Here is a 21811-nt window from a genome sequence, read left to right on the forward strand (position 1 = left end):
ATTTTTATTGCACTCTTCAAGAGGATTGTCAAGTGAGCGTAGTCGACGCGAGTTTACTTTTTCTTCATGATTTAGTTCATACTAGAAATTGTTTACATCCAAAATGTTTTAAATATTACATTCACGTTGTAATTCTTTAAATTAGTGACCACAAAATGCACAATATCTCAAACGATGAATAAGAGAAAAAAAAAATAAACAACGAAACGACCACCAGATTACAGATATTCTTTGTAGCAAAAGTTACAGAATCAGAAAAACTAATGCCATTTGTCTCGCATCGCTCTGCCACTGTGTAGTGGTGATCAGCGAACGGCACAAATTGACACATGGGCAAAACAATAGCCATCACTCACCGTGCAAGGGCTGGAACGGGTCGTCGGCGGCGCAGAGGCAGAGCAGCGGCACGCGCACGCGCTCCAGCTTGCCGCGCAGCGTGGCGGCGCGGTAGTAGTGCTCCACGGAGGCGAAGCCGAAGTGCTTGGTGGTGAAGGCGGCGTCGAACTGGCGCACGGAGCGGCTCGCGTCCACCGCGGCCCAGTCCCACGGGCCGGCGCGCAGCGGCGCGTGCGCGCGCACCGTGTTGCGCAGGTTGCGCGCCATGTGCCGCGACAGCAGCGCGTTCAGCGGCGGCCGCTCGATGCACGCCGAGCCGCGCTCCACGTCCAGCGGCGACGACACGATGAGCGCGGCGTGCAGGCGCGCGCGCTCGCCGTGCGCCGCCAGGTAGTGCCCCAGGATGAGCCCGCCCAGCGACACGCCCACGCCCAGCAGCGGCCCGCCGCGCCCGCGCACCGCCTCCACCACCTCCGCCAGGTCCTCGTGGCTCACCGCGCAGTACAGCCGGGGCGTCTGCCGCGCGCGGTCACGTTACTATGTTATCGTAGCTCGGCGACGAGTGACGACGTCGAATAAGAATTTGAGTGTAGTTCGATCGTAAAAAAATAAAAGAGAGTTTGGGCAAATGAGCGGCTGAGAAAATTTTTATTTATTCGTTGGTTGTATCAATGCTCGGATTGCGGATTGATAGAGTGATGCTTTTTAAATATTTGTAAATACTAAATAAAAATATTAGTTTAAAAAAAACTAAAAAACACGCTTTAACAAAAATCATATTTTGCAAATTAAAAAATGGAATAATTTTATCAAATTAGTGTATTGTCATCGGTCCTCAATAAATCTACAAAGTTTGAATGAAATCTGGCCGTTTAAAGTGGGTCAAAATCGCGCCCAAAGAAGTCGGTTACAAACAAACATACAAACAAACATACAAGTGAAGCTAATAAAAAGCGTGTAAAAAGATTACTACCCGAACGGAGTCGGGACGAGCGGTCAGTTAGAACCTCTAACTGTATAAATTCATAAAAAGCGCAATACTTACAGTGAGCGGCACCCCGCCGAGCCCGCGGTTGTTGAAGACGACGCAGTGCGCACCGAGCTGGCGCGCGGCGGCCACGAGGCAGCGCACGTAGTCCGCGTGCGAGCCGCCCGTGAGCCCGGGCAGCACCAGCATCACCGGCCGCGTCGCGTCTCCGCCCGGCGCGTCCGCCCAGTCTAGGGCCACTTGTCCGCCGTCCGATAACCGGAGAATTTCTCTACATTTCAATTGTTTCCATTTAAATGAAGTTTGATAACGCGTCAAAAAGAAAATTGTAGTTTAGATATTTTTAATCATACTTTCCTTATTGCCTTTTGAATTAGCCAACACAGTGTTTTCGGTAAAAAATACGCAGGATTAACAGGAGCATCCATATTATATTAAAGGGTGTTAATGTAATTAAGAGCGTTTAATTGTAAAAATAGAGGTTTCTATATTATCTAAAATTTTTCATTATCTGTAACAACCCCTGACTCCTTCACAAACTGTTTAGCTACAGGGGTGGTTTCAGCTTTCATTGGTTCCCCCCTCCTTGTCCTTTCATGCAAAATAGGCACTAGGTATATATTATATGTACAACGTGGGTCACGCAAAATGCGTGGCTAGATGTTTGTACATATTATATGTGTATATATATATATATATATATATATATATATATATATATATATATATATATATATATATATATATATATATATGCAATGTGATACCTTCGATAATTCACGGTCGGCAAGATCCGAGAACGAAGGACTGATGCAATCACTGTCTGAAGCCTGGACTCCACACACCATGGAGTCGGCCAATATGGTTCATTTAGAAGAGGTACTTTCTCTTCCAGCATTTGTCGAAATTCTCCTTTGCCGCATATTAACAATGGTTTCTGAAATCGGTAAAATCGCTGTAGTCATTTTGTCTCGTTTTTTTTTTTAGTCAGAATTGTGTTATAAAAAAAGTCTCATCCGCCTTATTACCAACAAACTGGCATACAAATATTTATATGGCTTTGAATTTCAGTACAGTTTAAACAATGTCCAAGTATTATTTTTACATTATGTTATTTAGATTAATTGAAGCATTTTACAATTAGGTATTGTATTATTGTTACATATAATATTGCATTATTATTATATTCTATTTTACAATTGTCGTAATTATTGATTAGGTATGATTTATAGATTTAAATTATTGATTTCTTGTGTCATAATTTTATCATGCTAGGTAAATTTTTTGTCATTTTGATCATTATAATCAAATAGAATCGTTTATTTAAGCAACATTTTAAATTTTTCTGTGTATTAAATTTTGAGACAGTTCTCTTATATGTTTTGATATATGGTTCAATATCTTTGTACACATTACACTGGCATTATTCTTGTTTAGTGCTGAATGACAGTTTGGCATCATTAGACGAGTAGGATCTCTTAGTCCCAGTTTAGAATTATCTTTCATATTTTTAAACAGTTCAGACAAATTGTCACAGAAATGTATCTGTAATATTCAGTAAGCACAGCATTAAAATCCACTCAATTAGTCTTTATTAGCTTAAAGCGAAAATGATTTATTTTTAAATTTTTCAAGTAATCATGTCACTATGAGCTTTCCATTTGCAATTTTGATCAACATTGAAACCGAGGAACATTATGTTATGTGTTTGTTGGATGATATGGTGCATATGGTGAGCCTTAATCGAAAATTAAACAAAGGTAGTGTTTGTCATATTAAGAGATAGATTATTATCATTATAAAAATGATGTCCAAGCAATTTACATTTATGGTCCATTATGTCCAATAGATTGTTTATTCATTTATTTAATATTATGGAACACCAACAATTTAACATTTATATAAATTAAAATAAAACAGGCTTCATTACACTGCCCTATGGCAATCTAAATCTATTAGCTAAATAGGGGGACTTGTACATATTCATCTGTAACTTGTCATTAATTTTATTTATTTGAACACTGTTCTCTCTCAAACATATAATCTTGAATCCATTCCAGAGCAGTCCCCTATATCCATATTTCTCACAGCAATTTATTTGTTATTTGTGATCCACAAAGTCAAAGGCTTTTGGCATATCAAAGCATGTTTATATAACCAGAATTTATTTATCAATATTACATCTAGTTACTTCCTGGATTAAAGAGAACATTGCTAATATGGTACATTTGTTTGCCTGAAATCCTGTTTATGATCTTTTAAAGTATCTTATATATATATTTTTTTATTGTATAATTCTACCACTTGTGGCTTTTCGATAATTTTTGAGGAAATACATAAGAATAGGTGATTTTTTACATCAGTTTGCTGTCTTTTTTATGGTTTAATGCGTTTTTCATGAAAGATGCCCTGTAAGAAAGACTTGTTAATGAAATAGCCAATAATAAGAAATGCTGCAGTTACATCCTTTAGTATCCTTGAATATATTGAATCATAACCTATAGTTTTGGTATTCCTAAGAGAAGTTATGATTCTTGGTTTGTGCATGGTGAGAAAAATATGCTGATATTTATTAAATTTGTATTGATTTGATTGATTAATTGCATTGTACTACGATTAATATTTATTATTTTGTTAGCTTTTATGTACGCACATTTATCGCAATATACTTATCTATCAAATTACTTTTAGGAAACAATTGGTTTTACCTTGACGACTTCCACTAGGTAATAAGTAACATAAAGTACCGATAAAGATAAGCACACAAGTAATTCTTTCTTTAATTCGAAAATATAGAATATCATTTTAAGCATTATGTATCAGAATAAAGCACTACTAAACTCCTTAATACATTAATAATATATAAACTATAAAAAGGCAACACGTAAGATTAAAATGTGTAATGTTTTTGCGAAATTGACATCACAACTACCTACTAGTGATGTCTGAGACTGAGTCTGACACACCAGAGTGACAACTGTTACTGACAAATGACAGGCCATGTACCTAATGACATAGACGTTTAACTTTTGACACTTCACGTGCACTTCACTGAATTGAAGACTGAAGTTAGGTGAAAAGTGTAAACACTTTAAATTGACAATAAAGATTTACTGTGTATTCGTGCACTTTTTATCACTTTCAAATTTCAATTTACGTACTTAAATTATTATGTTATTACTATTTACTTAAATTAATATATTCAGTTTTTTTCTTCGTTCTCTTGTCTGCTAGTAGTTCGGAATGTTATCATCAATACGGTTATTACGTCGCACATGTGCTTGTTTGCGGTTACAAAAACGATCAATTAAACAAAATTCAAACTCAGATAGCCCACTGCGACGCCTGCTTCGAGATGCAAGTGCGTTTGGTGAAGCAGACCCTACAAAAGCGCCAGAAGGCGAGTTGCTATGGGCAACACAACCGTACGCTACAGGTGTCAAAGAGCCTCCCCCTCACCAGGTTGACCCGACAGAGACCACAGTCCTATTATTCCCTGGCCAAGGGTCACAGTATGTCGGTATGGGGAAGTGCCTTGATAATGTGCCCTCTGCTAAGGAACTGTATGAACTAGCCTCTAGTGTAGTTGGGTAATTGTTTAGCTTATTGCTGATTTCTTGACATTTCTGTTTCAATTTGATGTATGAGTAACAATTTTTTATATTTGCATTAGATATTCAGGAACTTTTACAAATATGGACTGTTACAAAATCAATACATTACCTATTTGAAAAGAATGTATGTAACAAACTGCTGTACATGGAAACCTGCTATTTATCTATTGATTTTGTAAATTAGAATATTGAGATTTATTATTCTTTTCAAAATTCATTTTTTCACTATTTCTAAAATTTTCCACCTTGTGAAGATAATTCTATAGCTGCAATATGTAATAATTTGAGCTGACACCTTACAATTAATTATTTGAAACAATTATAATACCCAGACCTCAGAATTTTTGTCATAAATGTGGTGTCCACTTTTAGATCATATTGTAGTTTTGTTCTTCGCATGATCATATGTATATTGATTGAAGATTATTGAAAATTTATTGTAGAATGATAGATTAAGATTGCTCACTATAAAGAAAATTATGGACTGCATTGTATTTGTTATTGTTACCATCGGTTTTGCTGAGTTTTTGAATTGGAAAATTTCAACTCAAACAGATGCTAATATGGCCCAAAAAACCTCAATTAATTTGATATCCCCAGTCCCAAGTATGTGCAAAATATATTTAACATAAACGAAAATTTAATAAATGTTCTAAAATTTAGTATCTCATGTAAGTGACTTTATGTCTAAATGGGAATAAATGTCTAAAACCTTTATATCTACACAACTATGTTTGAATAATTGTAACTGTAAAGAAGAATAAGATTGAAACTCATGTCCAATTGGCAGTTGGGATGTGGCGCGAGTATGCCGCGAGGGCCCCGAGGAGGAGCTACAGAGGCGCTGTCAGACTGCTGTGCTGGTAACGTCACTGGGGGCTCTGGAGCTGGCGCGCGAGACTCGGCCCGGCGCCATCGAACGCGTGCGAGCTGTCGCCGGTTTTTCGCTCGGCGAAATCACGGCTATGGTTTACGTGGGGGCCTTGCAGTTGGAACAGGCCCTGCGACTCGTCGAGGTGGGGCGACTATCGTAAATTTTTATTCATAAATCGGTTGTGTGCGAAAGAGAAAGTGACGGGGCGGCGCCGCGCAGGTGCGGGCGGCGGCCATGGAGGCGGCGGCGCGGGAGCGCGCGGGCGGCATGCTGACGGTGTGGCTGGCGCCGGACGCCAGGCTGGGCGCGCTGCTGCACGCGGCGCGCGACCACGCCGCGCGCCCCGACGCCGTGTGCCAGGTCGCCAACTACCTGTACCCCGGCTGCAAGGTGCTCGCCGGAGATGAAGAGGTGCTGCTATATTGTTATTTACTACAACTTGAGATCCAACTACGAACGATTTTTTTACCATGCACGCAATGCGCGACACATTTCTCCTCCTCCTCCTCTCTCCTCTCCTATCCTACTTCTTATCTTACTAATATTAAAAATGCAAAGTTGTGTGTGTTTGTTGCTCTTTCACGCAAAAACTACTGAACCGATTGCAATGAAATTTGGTATGTAGCTGGACAACTGGAATGACATAGGCAACTTTTTATCCCGATATTCCTACGGGTTACGGATTTACGCGGATGACACCGCGGGGCGCAGCTAGTAATATATATAAACTACTTATACTTATTACTCTGTGTAAAACTTTGAAATAGAAAATATATATAAAGTTGATTTATTTAAACTTTCCTACACATATAAATTTATTCAAGCGATCAAAACGCGACAAAACAATGCGCGCCACGACATAGCCGGTACAAGCATAGGCTACTTTGAATTAGTATTCATGTGTATCATGTTCATTTTCGAAAGGAATTACGAGTATTTTAAAATAAAAGAACCTTATCAAAAATATAAATACTTTTAATAACAATATTTTAAATTACATCCTTACAAAATCTGGGGAAGGAGGGGGTCGTCACGTATCACTATAGAGACCGTAGGAGGGGTGACTCGTGCGCAGGCGCTGCGGTACGTGGAGCGCGAGGGGCGGCGCCTCGGCGTGCGGCGCAGCGCGCGCGTGCGCGTGGCCGGCGCCTTCCACACGCCGCTCATGGCGCGCGCCGAGGCGGCCGTGCGCGAGGCGCTGCGCGCGTGCGACGTGGCCGCGCCGCGCGTGCCGCTCGTGTCGGGCGTGGACGCGCGCGCCGTGCTCAGCGCGCCCGCCGCGCGCCGCCGCCTCGCGCGCCTCACGGCCGCGCCCGTGCGCTGGGAGCAGGTGCTGCACGCGCTGTACGCGCGCCCGCGCCCCACGCCGCAGCCGCTCACGCTGGCGCTGGGCCCGGGCGCCGCGCTGCGCGCCACGCTCAAGCTGGTCAACGCGCGCGCCTGGGACGCCTCCCTCCACGTCGACGTCTAGCCTATCTTCGCGTATAGAATATGTACAATTTTGTAGTTAATTATATTTATGTGCGAGCGCCGAGAGGACTCATCGCGGGCTCCCGATCGCCCGCCCGCCTCACAGGTTGAGCGGGTTGCGCGTGACCTGGCCGGCCGCGTCGGCCACGTCGCGGCCCAGCTCGGACAGGCGCTCGTAGTGCAGCAGCGTGCGCGGCGCGAGCGCGTCGCCCAGGCGCGCCATGCGCTCCGTGGCCTCCTCGGTCCACGCCTCGGCGAGGCGCAGCTCGAGCGCGGCGGCGGGCAGGCCGAGCCGCGCGGCGCGCGAGGCGCGGGACAGCACGGCGGCGGAGGTGTAGGCGTCGATGGCGGCGGCGGCGAGCCGGTTGAGCACGAGCTGCTCGTCCACCACGCTGCGGCCGTACTTGCGCAGCGCCGTCTCGACGCAGGCGCCGAACTCGAGCACCTGGCGCGCGAGGTGGCGCGCGGCGGGGCGCAGCGCGGGCGCCACGTGCGCGTCCAGGTCGGGCGCGCGGCCCAGCCCCACGGCGCGGCCGGCGCGCCGCCCCGCCTCGCTGAAGATGAGGCCGAGGTTGGCCGCGGGGTTCTTGAAGGCGCGCTGCAGCTCCTGCAGGTGCGAGCCGGCGAACTGGATGCCGGTGAGCGCCACGAACAGGCGCAGGATGTCGTTGGTGCCCTCGAAGATGCGGAAGATGCGCAGGTCGCGCAGCACGCGCTCGAGCCCCGTCGCCTTCATGAAGCCCATGCCGCCGAGGATCTGGATCGCCTCGTCGACCACGTTCCACGCGGAGTCAGAGGCGAACACCTTCGACACGGCCGCCTGACATGAACGATCCTCTCGTTATAATATTGTTATATGAAATGTCAAAGAGACTCTTACCACTTAATAGAATAAAAGAATGTGAAAAATTATCCTATCCTTTTTAATTTATGTGTTTAAGTTTTTGTTTTTTTTTATATTGTCGGCATTTTTTAAATACTCCTGAAGACGGAAACATTAATCTCAAATATTTTCAAAGTAAAACCTTATCATTTTAAATCCCCACATTTAAAGATTTTTACATTGCTCAATTCACAAAAATACCTGTATTATGTTTAATGAAATCACCAATATTTATGTTTTCTCAAATGTTAGGTTAATTAGTTTAGTTTTTTAAAACATTATCGAAACTATATGCGTATATAACTCAAAGATCAACTCAACACACAGCTCAAATCACTGGACTGACTGAAAATTGGGCATGCAGATAGATGTAGCGACATAGGCATCCGCTAAGAAAAGATTTTGATAAATTCTACCCCCCAAGGGGATAGAAGTTTGTACCATGAAAATTTATTAAGATCGCGTGGACGAAGCTGCGGGCAGCAGCTAGTAGAATAATATACCAGTGCCGACAATAGGGAATATGTATGAATTTATTTAATCACTCAATCTAATAGAGCATGAGATCAGTTATCCACGCAATCGCTTCAACTTGCGCACCATTAGAAAGACAATTGAATGGAGGTTATTTCTGTCACAAATAAAAATTAAATGAATATAATGGAATCCAAAAAAATACTTAAACAGTCGTTTCGTCGTCGAGGGCTCACCTCGAGGTGGTAGTCCTGGCAGCCGGAGTCCATGTTGCCGCTGACCATGTAGGCGAGCGCCTCGGTGACGTACTGCAGCATGGCCATGCGCGCCAGCTTCTCGCGCACGGCGGCGAAGTCGGCCAGGCGGCGGCCGAACTGCACGCGCGTGGCGGCGTGCTCGGCCGCCTGGCGCAGCGCCGCGCGCTGCGTGCCCGCCAGCGCCGCCGCCATGCCGAACCGCCCGTTGTTCAGGATGTTCATCGCCACCTGCGCGCGCCAACCTTGCCCACGCCCACTCGCAACTCTCCGCCGCCGCCCTCTCCCGACGGGAGAAGGCAGCGGTTTTTACGCCGATTTTGACGTGACAACGTCTTAAATTAGGTTGCGGCTCGGCGTCACTCATGAAAAAGTGTAACGCCCGGTAACGTTACGATGAGTCACCGAACTATGATCGGTCCACCGCGCGCGCAGCACTAGAGAATTAGGCGCATTGAATCGGCGCGTGCTTGTGTCTCTGTCTCTGTCTTTTTAGTAAACAAAATATATTTTCTATAGTTAAAATTTGTGTAATTCTTATTTTCATTCAATTCCTTGTTCCTAATGTGCAATTTAATAATATTCATATCAATAAATATTCTACCGAGAAAAAGACGTTGTCACGTAAAATCTTCGCCCGTAAATCCGACTTTACAGGCAACCATTTTTTTTTTCTATTTATAAATTAGCCGATTTTCCAACACTAATTCAGCCACAATTTTATATAATTTAATATAGAGTATAATGTGACGTTATCGTAATTTAAAAGCGTAGCAAGACAATATTTGTGGACATTTTACTGTCCCCCGTAATTTAGACATGTACTGTTCAATGAAAAAGTTACAGGTGCTTTTTCCTTGCAAGAAGGTTGGTGAACTCGCAACTTTTTAAGTATTGTTATTTTAAGTTCGTCATTCACTTTTTATGTAAAGTTGTTGATTCTGAAGTGCATTATTAAACAGCGTCGAGCCATTCAGAAACGGGACAAAATGAAGTGTGTAGAGCAAAGATGGGCGGGGTCACCTTGAAGCCGTTGCCGACGCCGCCGAGCACGTTGGCGACGGGCACGCGCACGTCCTCGTAGTACACCTCCGTGGTGTTGGAGCAGCGGATGCCCATCTTGTTCTCGGGCGGGCCCGACGACACGCCGCCGAACGACCGCTCCACTATGAACGCCGTCACCTGACCGGAAACGGAACTTTGTACTGCTTCCGCTCTTATAGCGTTTCATAACGACAAATATCAACTCGCATCGACCGAATCACACTGACCTTGTCCACAGTTTTGCCATCTTTTTCGATAGGAGTTTGCGCAAATACGGTCATGATTTCCGCGATTCCACCGTTGCTGATCCAAATTTTGGATCCATTCAAAATGTAATGTTTACCGTCGGGAGATAGCACCGCTCGTGTTCTGAAACGTTCCAAGAGATTACAGTGTGCGATACACGAACAGAGACGCCACGTCTAATTGAAAAATAATATAAACATGCGACGAGAAAGCGCTCACTTGATGGAGCCGGCGTCGGAGCCGGAGGAGGGCTCGGTGAGGCAGAAGGCCGCGTACTCGCCGCCCGTGACGCGCGGCAGGTAGTGCGCGCGCTGCTCCTCCGAGCCGAACAGCAGGATGCCCTTGAAGCCGATGGACTGGTGCGCGCCCAGCGTGATGCCCACGCCCAGGTCGTGCGCGCCCACCACCTCCACCAGCCGCGCGTACTGCGTGTTGCTCAGCCCCAGCCCGCCCAGCTCCGTGGGCACCTGCAGCCCGAAGGCGCCCAGCTCCCACAGCCCCGCCAGCGTGCCCTCCTCGATCTGCGCGTCCGCGTCGTTCTTTGCGGGGTCGTTCACCTGCACGCCCGACACGTTCCTCGATAACGAGCGCCGACGAGCAGGCCGCTCACCGACAGACATCGGTAAACGACCTGCTCCTCACTTAGGTGTACACTAGCTTGCGCTGAGTCTCTCCGATTCAAAGCGGTAACGTTACATACACAGTATACGGTTTTTTGCATTTACCAATAAAGTGCTCAAACTACATTTAGGGCAACATTTAGTTTAGTTCATTTGTTCGAGTAAGAGAATATGAGTATCATTTTGTAATCTGTATCGATTTTACTCAATAGGCCATCCTATGTGTTTTATTTACTTTTGACGTTTTTACATGTTTTTTAAGGTCTCTTCAATGTACAAAATCAAACAAATCCAATTGTAATAATAAAATATATATAAAAATTTTGCTTTTTACGAGTTTAAAAAATACTTTTATATATATCTGCTTAATTCAGTATTAAATTTATTATTTTTATAAGTTACCGACATTATGGAGTAACGTCACTTTTTATCGAGAACACTCTTCATCGACACATCGACATTTACCTCCTGAAAGAACTTCTCCACGGGGGGGACGAGTTCGGCGAGAGTCTGTTTCTGCTCATCGGTGAGAGGCTCAGGGAAAGGGAAGACCTGAGCGGGCTCCAGTTGGCCGCGGAACAGATTGAGCGTGAAGGAGGCGCTCTGGCGGGCGCCGCGCTGCTGTGCCGTGGCGGCGGCTGCCGTCGCCATGCCGCTATAACGTTTAACAGATGAATGTTAGATTCGACACTATTCCCAGTGATGAAGCAACCTGTGACCTATTTACATTTATTTTTTTTAAAGCAATTTTGTCGGAAATTGTTATCATCTCTTAAAATGTTGACGTTGTCTCCGCTTGGAATATGAAAAAAAAACCCAAATTGCAGAGTCTCATATAAAGGGGTGCTAATGCGCTTATTACACTTCACTGAATTTAGTTTCTAAATTTAGAAGTAAATTAAGAATTTAGACGCTTCTTATCATACTGCCCTAAATTTAGTTACTGATTCTGAAACAGGGCATTATGAATGATTTAGAACCAACAGATTAAAAAATTCGAATCTGCGATTCTGGATTGTTACATATATATTCATGAATGTTTTGACGCTTCAATAAAATGCCTCCATATTAATCGTGTAACTGTAATGTAACAATGTATCAATATTAAAATTTTCCATAAATTGATAGAAGCAATTTAAATAAATATATGCAATAATTACTTTTAGATTAAAGACAAAACTTCAAATTTAATAGAATAAGAAACTAACCTAATAGTTATCAGGATTAAAATTAAACTTGTACTGTAGATTAAAAAGCTAGTTTAGTAATAAGAATCTTACATGCTATAATCATGGAGTCAATATCCCCGTTCTCATTAAATGCTGGTACATTAATACCAGAACATCACCACTAGCAATTTTATTAAGGGTTAGGTACATAAACACATGCAAAACCAAAATTTATTATTAATATAGGTCAATGGGTGAAGTCAAAAGACAGTTCAAATAAATAAGTAATAAGTCAAGTAATATTATTTACTTATTAATTAAAAAATAAATAATTCTCAATTAATTTCATAATTTAACTAAAAAAAAGGTTGTAAAGCGATTTCAGCTTATTCCTATATTTATTTTTTTCTGTTTATTCTATAAATGTGAAAGATTATTTGTAATAGTACTCTTATATAAGTTGAAGCATTTTTTGTATCAATGTATGGTTTGAGTTAATCCTTAATTTTGTAAATATTCATTAAAAAAAAATAGAAATAACTAGATAGTAAATGAGCACAAGAAGCTTAAACTGTACTTTGGTTGGTACCTATGCCACTCAAAACATTAATTATAATTGACCTTAAACTTTGTACTCTTGCTATAATAATAGACATAATATTCGATGCTAGGTATGTAGGTCAACATTCAACAGTACAAAGTCCAAGGTAATAGAATACTAGACAATATTATTAGTTAAAAACTTACCTGCGTGGCATAATTCGGGGACCACAAAGACATCTCTTTGCACATCCTACCAGCTTTGTGCTTTTCATTGTAATGTCCCAAAAATCTTAAAAATTTATGAAAATTTAGCGGAACAACAGTTCGTATAATATTGCAAGAATATTTACTGCATTATACGATTATTATTTCAATTAACTGAAGTAGAATATAAGTAGCACTTTTGCTTAAAAATAAATTTATACTTGCAAAAACTATTTACACGTATGAACAAACTTTCGAAATAAACACATTTGAATTTGAATGTGATAGATATATCAAAAAGATAGATAGAAATTGAAATATTATTTCTATTGTGTCAAGCACAGGACACAGATTAACAATATATTCTACTGACACTGTCTACGTAGGTGCTACGTATAAAGAAGTGTCTGACGTCAGTTTATGTCTGATGCTGTCACTTTTCAATATTTCAAGTACCAACGTTTTAACGAAAATAAACCGAATCTCGAAAAGTTAAAGTATATTTTTAGTTGGGCCTAATGAAGAGGATTCCGGAGCCTAGAGAGATAGATACGATTAAGGCTCTATTTCTAGTTCTTTCATCGTGCCATAGGTAATCTGTGATGCCAATATAGAAAATAATATTTTTTCCAAAATGTTTGGCTATAATTTTACTTATTCAACTGTCATTTGTTTTTGTCAGCGATTATAATTACTCCAAAAACATTTAGGTATTAAATAGTACACAAAAGACTACTGTGAATCGAAAGTTATATGCTTTAGAAAATAAGTTGTGTCTTACGGCTCTGGTATCTTGGACTATAAGTAATAGTCTAGAACGTTGTATCCTTAAGCTATGAACATAACTGAATATTTCCTATGGTAATGTATTTTTTTTTTTTCACCATCAGAAAGTAGATTTTGCAACGAACAAAAAGCCCCCAAACTTTATGAAAAAGCTAATATTTTGTCAGTCTTTTTCGTCAGAATTTTTGATTGGAAATTGAGCTTTTTTGATATTAACTTAAAATAATGTGAAAAAATAAATATTTTAAATCAAATAAATTACAGTGTATTTGGGACATAATAAGGTAAGTTTTCAAATTTCGTAAAAAAAAATATGAATAACAAATCAAAAAAACTTGGTTTTTTTGAATTTTTCGCTAAAATTTTAAGGTTATGTGAAAAAATTGCAAATACAGAATTTGTGGATCTTTTAATTACCTACAACTTTGACATTTTGCTTTTTTCCATAGGACTTGTAGTTTTGCCGGAAATCAAGATAAATCAGTTTTTACCCTTAAAAACTCACCCCCTCCCACTTCCCGAACTCGGATCGACCGTAATTATAAATCTTATTCCACTCCTTTTCTAATGGGTTTTAACTTGCTGTGTTTTTTTTTCATTTTTCACCATTTTTAAAGGCTTCGGCCCTGGGTCTATATTGTCAATAGCACGTTTAACAGTCTTGTGTATAGCGTCGCATGGCTCGTTTTCTCATTTTCGTCCCATACAATATCTTGAGTAGCATGGTCCCGTGTAGTCCACTTTGTGCTACGATGTGACCATATTTATTACGATTTAATTGTTTATTTTATATTTATCCTACAAACTGGATAATTATGCGTAAAATTATACTATAGTATTAACACTGGCAAGACAATAGTTTATCGTACAATGATAAAGTATATTATAAACGGGACCGAGCACTCGCGGCTTAAAAACAAGCCAAGTGAGACAGGTAACGCGGAGGTGATCGATCCCTTTCTAATAGGGTGACCATAAGATTTTTCTTTTGGCGTAATTTCAAACTCAAACCATACATATTTATTCAACTAAATTCCCTTTTGTCCTAATATACAATTTAGTGTTTACCATCGGTTCGAAAAGCAACAGCATTGAAAACGTTTAACTATTTCATAAACACATATGTATAGAAGTTTTCATATGAATAGGTGATTTATGAGAGCAACAGAATTGCTCCCAGTATTCAGTATTCAGTAGTGCTTGATTTAACACTTACTTTACATATTAGTTTAATAAGTATACTGTATTATGAATGAATATATAGAAGATGAAAATCTATGAAATATTGTCGCTTAAGCATCAAAGAAAATTTTATTGTCATTATTTAATATGTAAAATTTTAAATGTAAAATTGACATGATGTTAAAGGAGCAGCTACAAAATTTCATTTGGCTCTTTTTTGTTGAATGTAGACACTGCGTTTCGAACCGTTGGTTATTGGTAACATTATAATATGACGAATATGTTTCAAAGGTGCTCCTAGAAGAAGTCTAATTGAATAAATAAATGTTTGAAACATTTACAGTGAATACAGTGACAGGTTTAGCTTACATGCAATTTGCGTACAATATAAAAATTATCATTTCTAGCAATCATAATTTAATGCTGCATTTACACATTCGTATTCATTATTCGCCTTGCAATAGCGAATATGCACGATTATGTACATGATTGTAAATGCTCCATTAGCCATTATTATTATACGTGATCGTTTATGGCCATTGCAAATATTATTACATGCTACAAAGTGTGAGCTTTTGGTATTGGCGAGTTTTCGTTGACAGCCTTTCCTTATTGGTAGTTAAATTAAAATTTGCATACTAGGTTGTTATGATTGGACGTCTAATTGATTGTTTCCAACTGTTATTAGGCCCGTAGTGACAAAGTTTTTCGTAATTAATACGACAACCGAATTTTCTAAGAATTCTAGCGTAGTGTAAACTTGGTTTCCATACAATAAATATATAAATACGAACAGTTTCACATTCTTTCTTAAAATTTAATAAAGTTTTGTTAAACCCAAAAAAAAAAAACGTAAACGTTGACCACTTCTCGGGTTCCAGGTGTGAGCAAGATCTTCAACATTGCTCTCCTCTATTCTGCAGCTAATATTTACAAACCTATACTTTTTCACTATTTTAAGATTTTGTATCGCCCGCATATTTGATATTTATTGAAAGAAAAGGTAAGTTACGATAGTTTGAAATATTTTAGGTCGTTGTAATGTAACGACCATCATATTATTTTCAAAGCAAATGTATATTTTATCAGTGATAGGCAGCATTTTGACAACAGTCCCGCCTGATGGAAATTGCTTCATATTAAATCTTTGCTACTGTAACTAGATATTTTATCTCTAAACCATTCATGGATGTTCTACTTGTACAATTCTTATAATAAAAGATAATGGTATTGGTTTGTGCGTAAGGATGGCCCGCGGTCAACAAAAACTTCAATCCCAAGCCAAGGCTGCTGAAAAGTTGTCAAAAATGAAAAAACAACAAGGACATAGCGCTACTGACCAAAAGAAAGCTGCGCAAAAGGCATTAGTGCATGTGTGTGTGGTGTGTAAGGTAATTATTTCTTTATTAATAGTTAATATTACAAATAATTTGTGTTACTTATGTGACAATAGTAATAAATTATTATATATATGGAGACAGGCTATCAAAATTTGAAAATTGACTTTTCAGATGTTATTATTTGAGAATTATCTGTGTTTTTATTATACGGTTTTTTAGTACTTGTTTTTAAGTATTTTTTGAGAAACTTCCTGCTATTAATGAAATTTCATCTTAAGAATACTGTCTTAGTACAGTCAATACATATAATGTTAAGCCAAGCTCTTTATTTTTCACAGGCACAAATGCCAGATCCCAAGACATACAAACAACACTTTGAAAATAAACATCCCAAGAATGATCTACCAGAAGACTTAAAGGCTATTTAAATAAGTCTATCTCAATTATTATATCACCATTTATTTTGTATGTATATGCATTTAAACAACTTTAAATAAACACTGTACTTCCATACCTCCATTGCAGTATTAAATTGTATCACTACATTATGGTGTTTTGAGAAAATTATTAACTAACAGCAACCTGTTAAATATCAAGTTTTCATTTGTTGAAAGTCTAATTAATTTTTTATCAATTCAAATACCATATGTGTATCTTATCCATTAATTAAAAGCATTTATTTGCAGTCCTGTATGTATCATTTAACATAATCAAAGGATTATCGTTTTGTGGAAATAAAAAATAAGTCAGCTAGGAGCAAAGTGAGAAGTTTGTTACATTCATTTTAATTCACCACACGAGGCAAGCAAGTGTGGGGAGTTTGTCACGGCAGTGACCGACTCAGTAATCCTATTTCTTCTAGTTTCAGCTGAATGTGCCTAAGGGACACCGCACCCTATTTATCTAGATGATTAAATTTTATCCTGCCTAGTGATTGTATATATTCTATTCTTTAAAAACTTCTTATTTATGAAGCATTGAAATGCTACAAAACTAAAATTAATTTGTATGTATTTCCTAGGTGCTATGTACAATTCCTAGATTTCATTCATATCCGGTAACAAAATATACAGGTACTGTGGTATGAAAGGCGATGTGATTTTACCAATACCTTCTAATGAAATATGAATTCTTTACCTATCTTTTACATTTTATATGTATCAATTTGGCATTTGTTCGAGTCTCTATAAACATGTTATAAGAGAAATTTTACTCACAAATACTTTTAAGTCACAAGGAAATCTCAAGTGGCTTGTTTTGTATTTAAATAATCTTGAAAAGTTGTGAACTTCCGCTATTTATTATGTTTTATAAATAAAGTTTGTGAGAAATCATTTTTTAATTTTGTTTAACAAGTAGTTTTATGAGAAATAAATAAGATGGCAGCTGCAAAAAAACAATTACAATATATGATGAAATAATCAAAATTATGGAAAAATGAAGAATCTGTCTGACAAAGTAACAATTTTATTTCATTATTAATAAGTATTAAGAATTACACATTTATTCACACAATTTCTTCAAATAAAAATAATCACAATATCAGTTCTGTTGTTCTGTTACATTTGTCCTGTTGTAAATTCACAGTGTTATCAATGGACTTGTATGGTTTTATTACATCTTCTCATATGTCTGCACGTGACCGCAGGCACAGGTGCGCTCGTACACGTCGTTGTCAGCGTCGTATCGCTCGGGCCCGTAGTCGTGCTCGTGCAGGTCGCGCGTGCGGTCGTACAGGCTGGAGCGCACGTCCATGCGCAGCGCGCGAAGGCGGCGGCGCTGCGCCGTGGCCGTGGCGCGCTCGCGCCGCTCGTCCCGTTCCGCTCGCTCGCGCTCGAGCTGCTCGGCCGAGCCCCACACCTCGAGCGCGCGCGCCTCCACCTGCGCACGCAGGTACAGCCGCATCTCGGCGAAGCGCGCGCGGTGGGGGTTGCGCCGCCGCACGCACCGCAGCGGGGGCGGTCGCGCGTCTAGATCGCAGTCTTTCAGTAGATACTCACTTTTAGCTTCGGTTCTTGTGATGAGAACATGTTTATCGTTATCGTCCCTGAAAATAGAAGTGATCTTATAATTTTAAGGTAAAAATTTGCAATTAAACTTGAATTTATTATGGGTATCACAATATTTGTCCATTCAAATATTTGTCATAAACTTTAAGTAACTAACCTGCATTCATCACATACACTGTAATCGAATGTATCAAAGAGGTATGACTGCGGGAAGGGCCGCTCACACTCCAAACAGTGAGGCTGCTCAGTATGGTGCACAATAGGAGCGGGTTCAGCCACTGGCCGCAATGGATCTTCCTCTGTCTCCTCTAGTAGAAAGCCACCACCAGAGTCGATAGCTCGTGGAATGCAGTTTTCACTTATTTTGCTTATGCTGTTTTATAAAAAAAAATTCAATTAAAACCTGAATACTTCATGATCATATTAATTATTACACAAATATTACTTCTAGTACTAGTATTTGTGACATATAAATACAACAGTCAAATAGGCATTCAAGGCTTGTTTTTTTACCAACATAATATTATGTTAACATTTATTTTTTGTTGTTATTGTTTGTTTTTTATTTTCTCTTTATACATTTTACAATCTCATTTTCTTTTTACCCACATCTTTACTTGATAGTCAAAGCGAATTCTCATGGGAATAAGATGTGGCAACAGTATCCTAGGTCAATCTCCAGCCTCGCTTGTTATAAAAGTGTTCTTGTATATGAACAAAATAAACATTTTATATTCTAACATGTTTAAGTGCTACTTAGCCAACATACTATAGTCTACTAATAATGTTCACTATATACTGACAGGGGCTGCTTGACAAGACGGGCCTCACGCAGAGCTTTAGCACGCTGTCGGTTGCGCTCAGCCCGTGCACGCTGCGCTGCACTTAAGCTTGCATCTACATCTTTCTCTATATCTACATCTTGAATGTCTTGTTTATCTAAAACTATACTTTTATCTTTTATACTATCAGGGCTTTTACTGTTACTTTGTGATATCTTAAGTTTTTCATTTTTAAGTTGCCCATTTGCCAAACTTTCTCCATGCATTTTGAGGTAAATGATAACTGAAATTTTAATATTTCACAATTTATTAATAAAGCAAATTACACTAAAGAGCGGACACAGTAAAATGGCAAGAATTTAATTACTACACGTGTATTTATCTTTACTATCGTTAACTAACATCACCATTATCATAAAATTTTATATATCAACTCCAATTCAAATTAAAGCCAATCTAAGTTCAACTGGCTGTTACCTTCGCCCGCGCAGTCAAATTAAATTTTTATGACTAACTTCCATCCCCTGTTTTATCTCTTCGGGGGTAGAATTTTTAAAAACCTTTTCTTAGCGGATGCCTGCATCATATCTGCATGCCAAATGTAAGCCCGAGCGGTTCAGTAGTTTGCGCTGTGCATTAATAGAACAATCACTCACTTTTGCGTTTTATATACTTGAATGCATAAATCCATGAAATCGTAAATATTTTATGTAACAATGATTACCTGAATGATTAACACCTCATTTTAAATTAATGTATAAAATTATTAACTATTTATTTTTTGATAATGTTTAAGTTCCTTCACATTATTTCTTAATAATATAATCAATTTTTTATATCAACCTAGTAAGCAAGTAAGTTGCAAGCAAATAGTTTAATAATAAATTATGGTATTTAACTTTTTAAATCCATTATCCACAGATTAAAAACTATATTTGTATGTACGTAAAGCTAACACGCACAGAGCAACACGCTAAGTGTTATTGTAAATGTCAAATGTCAATATCATAGATTAATGCCCCTATTTAACTACCGACACACAATTTAGTTGACTTAATTCAGTCGGCAATGAATTAAGAAACTATTCAGTAAATTTACATTCCTAAGTTCAGATCAGGATGGTTTCTGGCTGACTAAATAATTGAGAAGTCTAATTAGAAACGCATTATTGAAATACTTATACTTGACTTTTATAAACAGCTCAATATTTTTCAAGGATCATTTTTGTCAGCACGGTAGGGATAATAAAGAATTGAATTTTAAATCTTAAAACGTATTTTCTGTTATTACAGGCTCTGACACATCTTTCTGTGGCATTTATAGTTTCTAGTATGATAATATTTTGCTTTTGAATAAACGTTGTTACAAGACAAACTACATAATATCTACAATAATCATTTCGTAGATAATTCCTAAATCCGTTGATTCTAAGTGACACTTAACGTCCATTATCTGATTCAGGAATCTTGATTTAGGACAGAATGCTATAATCTCCATCTATTTTCACTACAAGAGAAAAAAAAGATAAAATAATGAACGTATTGAATGGCAGCTCCATTATTATTGCATTTTTATTTTATTTATGGCAATAAGCCGGAACTATTTGCCAGTATCAGTGTCCAGTTTTAAAAGAAGGAGAAACAAAAATTTTATACAAGTTTATTAAAGATTTAAGCCTTCGTATGATCAGAGAAGCAGCGCTTATCAATATAAATAATATAACATAAAATAACGTCAATTTATTAAAAGTAATAAAAACTGTAAGTAAATCATAGCCAAAAGCAATTTCTATGTAAAATTTAGTATAGAATAATTCAATAATTGCAAAAATTTTTGCAATTATTGAACTTATTCTTACTTCTTATTTTAATCTGTGTGTCAACTGTCAGTGCTCTATCAAACGTCATGAAGTGATGGCTGTAAAGAGCTGCGCGGGAGATTCGGGATCGATGGTTGTAACTCGTATTTCATTGTGTTTATAATTTATAAATAATTTGCAAGTGATTTTTACAGTACGTTTGTTAATCCATAAGATAATGTATTTAAGCCAGTTGCGGACTTTCTTATATTAGAGTTCATTTATAAAATCAATGACGTCTGAACCTAACTATTTGATACATTACATGATATTAGTTTATCTTCGTGATTGTGCAATGTGCAACATTACGATCCTGTGCAGGAGGATGGTAAGTGGGTAAGTGTTTTTGCTTCTGTTTAATATGATCCGTACTTGTAATTGATTTTCACTACACATGTAAATTCTGATATTTAAAAATATGATCAATCATAAATGTTCTTAACTCTGCAATAATTTGTATTTGTATGCATGGCAATGGCAAATGGGGTAAAGGCAGCTTCGGTATGATTATGAATTTTGATGATGATTTTGATTCGGAACGACACGTACGTCAATAATTTCTTCTTTCTTCATAAAATAAATATTCAAGCTGAATGGAATAATCGGGAGACGCCCAGATTTAAAAGAATTAGTGCGAGAACAAATATAATTTTACTTTTGTGTTAGGCTCGACGTGCAGATTTTGAAACCAGAAACAAATTTTTTATATTCGCGAATTATAAATTTCTGCTCAAAAATTGTCTTGTAAAAAAAAACACTTCATTACCAACTGCCAACTTTCAGCCCGATAAGGGTGTTATATGTAAAAGTACACTCAAGAATCTCTATATACACTTAATTTGGCCTCCGGAAGGTACTACCTACCTACCTTCAGGAGCCAGTCGTCTTCGGCTATGTGAACTTGGTACCCGACTTAAAAATAAAAAAAATTGTTTGCTCCACTCGATAGATAACGATTTTTTTTTTTTTTTTTTTCCACCGGTTTAGTGAAGGAAAACATATGTATTGAATTGAAATGCAGTTAGTTAATTTTGTTTATGGTAAAACAGAAATTGGGAAAAAGCGATATAGATATTTAGGAGAATTTTCCAAACGTGCTAATGTAGGGAAGAGCTACGTAAACTGAACACACAAA

The 21811-nt window shown here is 38.7% G+C and overlaps 5 protein-coding genes across 5 annotated transcripts; 2 read left to right on the forward strand and 3 right to left on the reverse strand.

The window, feature by feature from the left end:
- Nucleotides 1–333: 333 nt before the first annotated feature.
- Nucleotides 334–4275, reverse strand: LOC119829413 (phospholipase ABHD3). The gene is made up of 4 exons (XM_038351897.1): nt 4033–4275; nt 2092–2261; nt 1382–1595; nt 334–852 (listed from the first exon to the last, which is right to left on the reverse strand). The coding sequence occupies exons 1-4, from the start codon at nt 4135–4137 to the stop codon at nt 349–351; spliced, it is 993 nt and encodes a 330-aa protein (XP_038207825.1). The 5' UTR covers nt 4138–4275; the 3' UTR covers nt 334–348.
- An 87-nt stretch (nt 4276–4362) lies between these two features.
- Nucleotides 4363–7309, forward strand: LOC119829412 (probable malonyl-CoA-acyl carrier protein transacylase, mitochondrial). Its single transcript, XM_038351896.1, has 4 exons — nt 4363–4914; nt 5729–5954; nt 6032–6223; nt 6888–7309. Exons 1-4 carry the CDS (start codon nt 4568–4570, stop codon nt 7281–7283), a joined length of 1161 nt encoding a protein of 386 aa, XP_038207824.1. The 5' UTR covers nt 4363–4567; the 3' UTR covers nt 7284–7309.
- LOC119829410 (very long-chain specific acyl-CoA dehydrogenase, mitochondrial) lies at nt 7243–13075 on the reverse strand. The gene is made up of 7 exons (XM_038351890.1): nt 12720–13075; nt 11269–11458; nt 10403–10740; nt 10165–10306; nt 9917–10075; nt 8876–9124; nt 7243–8102 (listed from the first exon to the last, which is right to left on the reverse strand). The coding sequence occupies exons 1-7, from the start codon at nt 12785–12787 to the stop codon at nt 7383–7385; spliced, it is 1866 nt and encodes a 621-aa protein (XP_038207818.1). The 5' UTR covers nt 12788–13075; the 3' UTR covers nt 7243–7382.
- A 2263-nt stretch (nt 13076–15338) lies between these two features.
- On the forward strand, nt 15339–16573 carry LOC119829425 (zinc finger protein 706-like). Its single transcript, XM_038351912.1, has 3 exons — nt 15339–15690; nt 15934–16078; nt 16366–16573. Exons 2-3 carry the CDS (start codon nt 15935–15937, stop codon nt 16453–16455), a joined length of 234 nt encoding a protein of 77 aa, XP_038207840.1. The 5' UTR covers nt 15339–15690; nt 15934; the 3' UTR covers nt 16456–16573.
- Nucleotides 16574–17585: 1012 nt separating this feature from the next.
- LOC119829414 (DNA repair protein complementing XP-A cells homolog) lies at nt 17586–19763 on the reverse strand. The gene is made up of 4 exons (XM_038351898.1): nt 19543–19763; nt 18840–19101; nt 18194–18409; nt 17586–18074 (listed from the first exon to the last, which is right to left on the reverse strand). Exons 2-4 carry the CDS (start codon nt 19082–19084, stop codon nt 17642–17644), a joined length of 894 nt encoding a protein of 297 aa, XP_038207826.1. The 5' UTR covers nt 19085–19101; nt 19543–19763; the 3' UTR covers nt 17586–17641.
- Between the last annotated feature and the right edge of the window lie 2048 nt (nt 19764–21811).

This window comes from Zerene cesonia, chromosome 10, assembly GCF_012273895.1.
Source record: "Zerene cesonia ecotype Mississippi chromosome 10, Zerene_cesonia_1.1, whole genome shotgun sequence".
In the NCBI taxonomy this organism is placed as follows: Eukaryota; Metazoa; Arthropoda; class Insecta; order Lepidoptera; family Pieridae; genus Zerene; species Zerene cesonia.